The sequence below is a fragment of the Quercus robur genome, chromosome 1, assembly GCF_932294415.1.
Source record: "Quercus robur chromosome 1, dhQueRobu3.1, whole genome shotgun sequence".
Lineage (NCBI taxonomy): Eukaryota > Viridiplantae > Streptophyta > Magnoliopsida > Fagales > Fagaceae > Quercus > Quercus robur.
Genome location: NC_065534.1, coordinates 23738175 through 23740509, shown reverse-complemented (window position 1 = coordinate 23740509; position 2335 = coordinate 23738175). Strand labels below are relative to the sequence as shown.

The 2335-nt window shown below is 41.6% G+C and overlaps 1 protein-coding gene across 1 annotated transcript; it reads right to left on the bottom strand.

Annotated features, from left to right (window-relative positions):
- Nucleotides 1-627: 627 nt before the first annotated feature.
- LOC126690029 (uncharacterized mitochondrial protein AtMg00310-like) lies at nucleotides 628-1482 on the bottom strand. The gene is made up of 2 exons (XM_050385187.1): nucleotides 1030-1482; nucleotides 628-948 (listed from the first exon to the last, which is right to left on the bottom strand). The coding sequence occupies exons 1-2, from the start codon at nucleotides 1480-1482 to the stop codon at nucleotides 628-630; spliced, it is 774 nt and encodes a 257-aa protein (XP_050241144.1).
- Nucleotides 1483-2335: the final 853 nt, after the last annotated feature.

Here is a 2335-nt window from a genome sequence, read left to right as displayed (position 1 = left end):
CATGACCAAAAAGAGTCAAATTAGCTCCCGAATTATTGATGGCCTAGATAATCCGCAAGCTATCACCTTCAAATTCCACCTAGAAGAGGCTTAACTCTTGGGCGAATAGGACTGCACAGCTGCACGCCAAAGCTTCAACAAGGTCCACCGAGTGAGGTAATCTAATCTTCTGACTGAGTGCTGCAATGATCTGCCCCGATTGATCACGGATTGCCACCCCAATACCTGCTAATCCAGAACCATCGAAAACTGCAGCATCAAAATTGGCTTTGAAGAAACTAGCCTGCGGAGGGCACCAACGCACCAGTTCCGAACGTCTAGGAAGTGGCTGGGGTTCATGGATTTCAAAAAACTCCAACACCAAATCCTTTGCTCGCTTACAAATTTCATGAAGAGGCCATGTAGGTTGTTTTTCTCTCAATTTATTCTGTCTCTGCCATAAGCTCCAAGCTACTGTTGAAAACCAAGCCACATGAAAGACTGATCCTCTCTCAAGAACCGCTTCAAACAGATCCATAAAACTTCTGTACTACTTCTTATAGTACACAGAAAAACCAACCTCAGATTTCCACACTAATTTGACATGATCACATAATCACAGTGCATCTGTGCATGTAGATTTGTCTCCTAATACTCCTCACAGAGAGAACAAGACTCATCCAAGGGAATCTGGTGCTTGTGCAGGTTTTCTTTAGTAGGTAAAGAGTCTTTGACTGCCCTCCACATGAAGTGCCTTATCTTATTCGGAGTCCGGATTCGCCATACACCTTTCCAAACCTTTGCCGAGTTGTCCGTTGAGGAAGAGGCTTGTACACTCGCCATAACCTCCGAAACTAGCATTTTATAAGCACTTCTAACAGAGTAATCCCCATTTAAGGTAAGAGGCCAAACATAAGCATCGATTTGGCAATAGGGGCTAACATGAATCCTACTAATTTCCTCAGCCTCCTATGGATAAAAGATATTATTCAACAGCTCCACATCCCAAGATTTTGAGTTTGGCAGAAAGAGTTCACTAACCCAGGTTACATGTGAATTGCTTCTCGATGAGACGACCTTGCTAGTACTCAGATTTGGCACCCACCTCTGCTCCCAAATATTAATAGATCTTCCATCCCCAACCCACCATACAGCCCCTTTCAAAATGACATCTCTGGCTTGAAGGATACTACGCCAAGCATATGAGCACCTTGATGGAATGACCACATCAAATATATTCCCACTCGGAAAAAATTTAGCTTGAAACACTTTGTAAACTAAAGAATCCTTATGGTGAAAAAGTCTCCAAACCTGCATAGCTAGAAGGGCATTATTGAACAATTGTAAATCTCTAAACCCCATTCCTCCAACTGATTTTGAAGTGCATAGGGTACTCCATTTCACCCAATGGATTTTCCTAGCCTCACCTTGGCCCCACCAAAATTTTCGGATCATGGCCTCAATATCCTTACATAAACATCTTGGGAGCTTGAAGACATTCATCGAATAGGCCAGTATTTATTGAATGACTACTTTGATCATTATCTCCTTACCAACTTGGGATAAGAGTTTTTCTTTCCAACCTTGCATTCGTTTCCAAATACGTTCCTTAATGTCTGTGAAGCATGCTTTCTTATTCCTCCCAACAAAGGAGGGGAGTCCCAGGTACTTCTCATAGTGTTGAATTGCTGGCACACCAAGGGCTTGTTGTATGGCTACCCGTGCTAAGTCATTTGTGTTGTGGCTGAAAAATAAGGTAGTTTTATCCTTATTGATCATTTGACTTGATGCCACCTCATAAGAAGCCAGCAGCACAAATGGAAAATCCATGAATCTCCCCTGCATGTGCTGCTTGTTCAAGAATGGCATTTAGACCCTCAGCACAAAACAAAAAAAAAGGAAGGGGGAATGAGAATCCTCTTGTCTAATGCCCCTCGTTGGGTAGATCATACCCTTCGGCTCACCATTTACTAGGATGGAGTAGGAAACCGTAGTGACACATTCCATGATCAGCAAAATCCAGGAAATAGTGAATCCCATTTTGATCATAATTTTCTCTAGAAAGGCCCATTCCACTCGATCATACGCTTTACTCATGTCGAGCTTAAGGGCCATAAAGCTCTTTTTCCCAAGGCAACTTGTTGTCATGTGATGTAAGGATTCAAAGGCTATCAGCACATTATCTGTAATCACCCTGTTAGCAATAAAAGCACTTTGTGTTTCCGAAATAATATTGTTTAGTAAAGGTTTAAGCCTATTAGCTATCACCTTACTAATAATCTTGTAAATCATATTACATAAACTTATAGGTTGAAATTCAATTACTTTCTCAGGATTTTTAACCTTGGGAATTAAG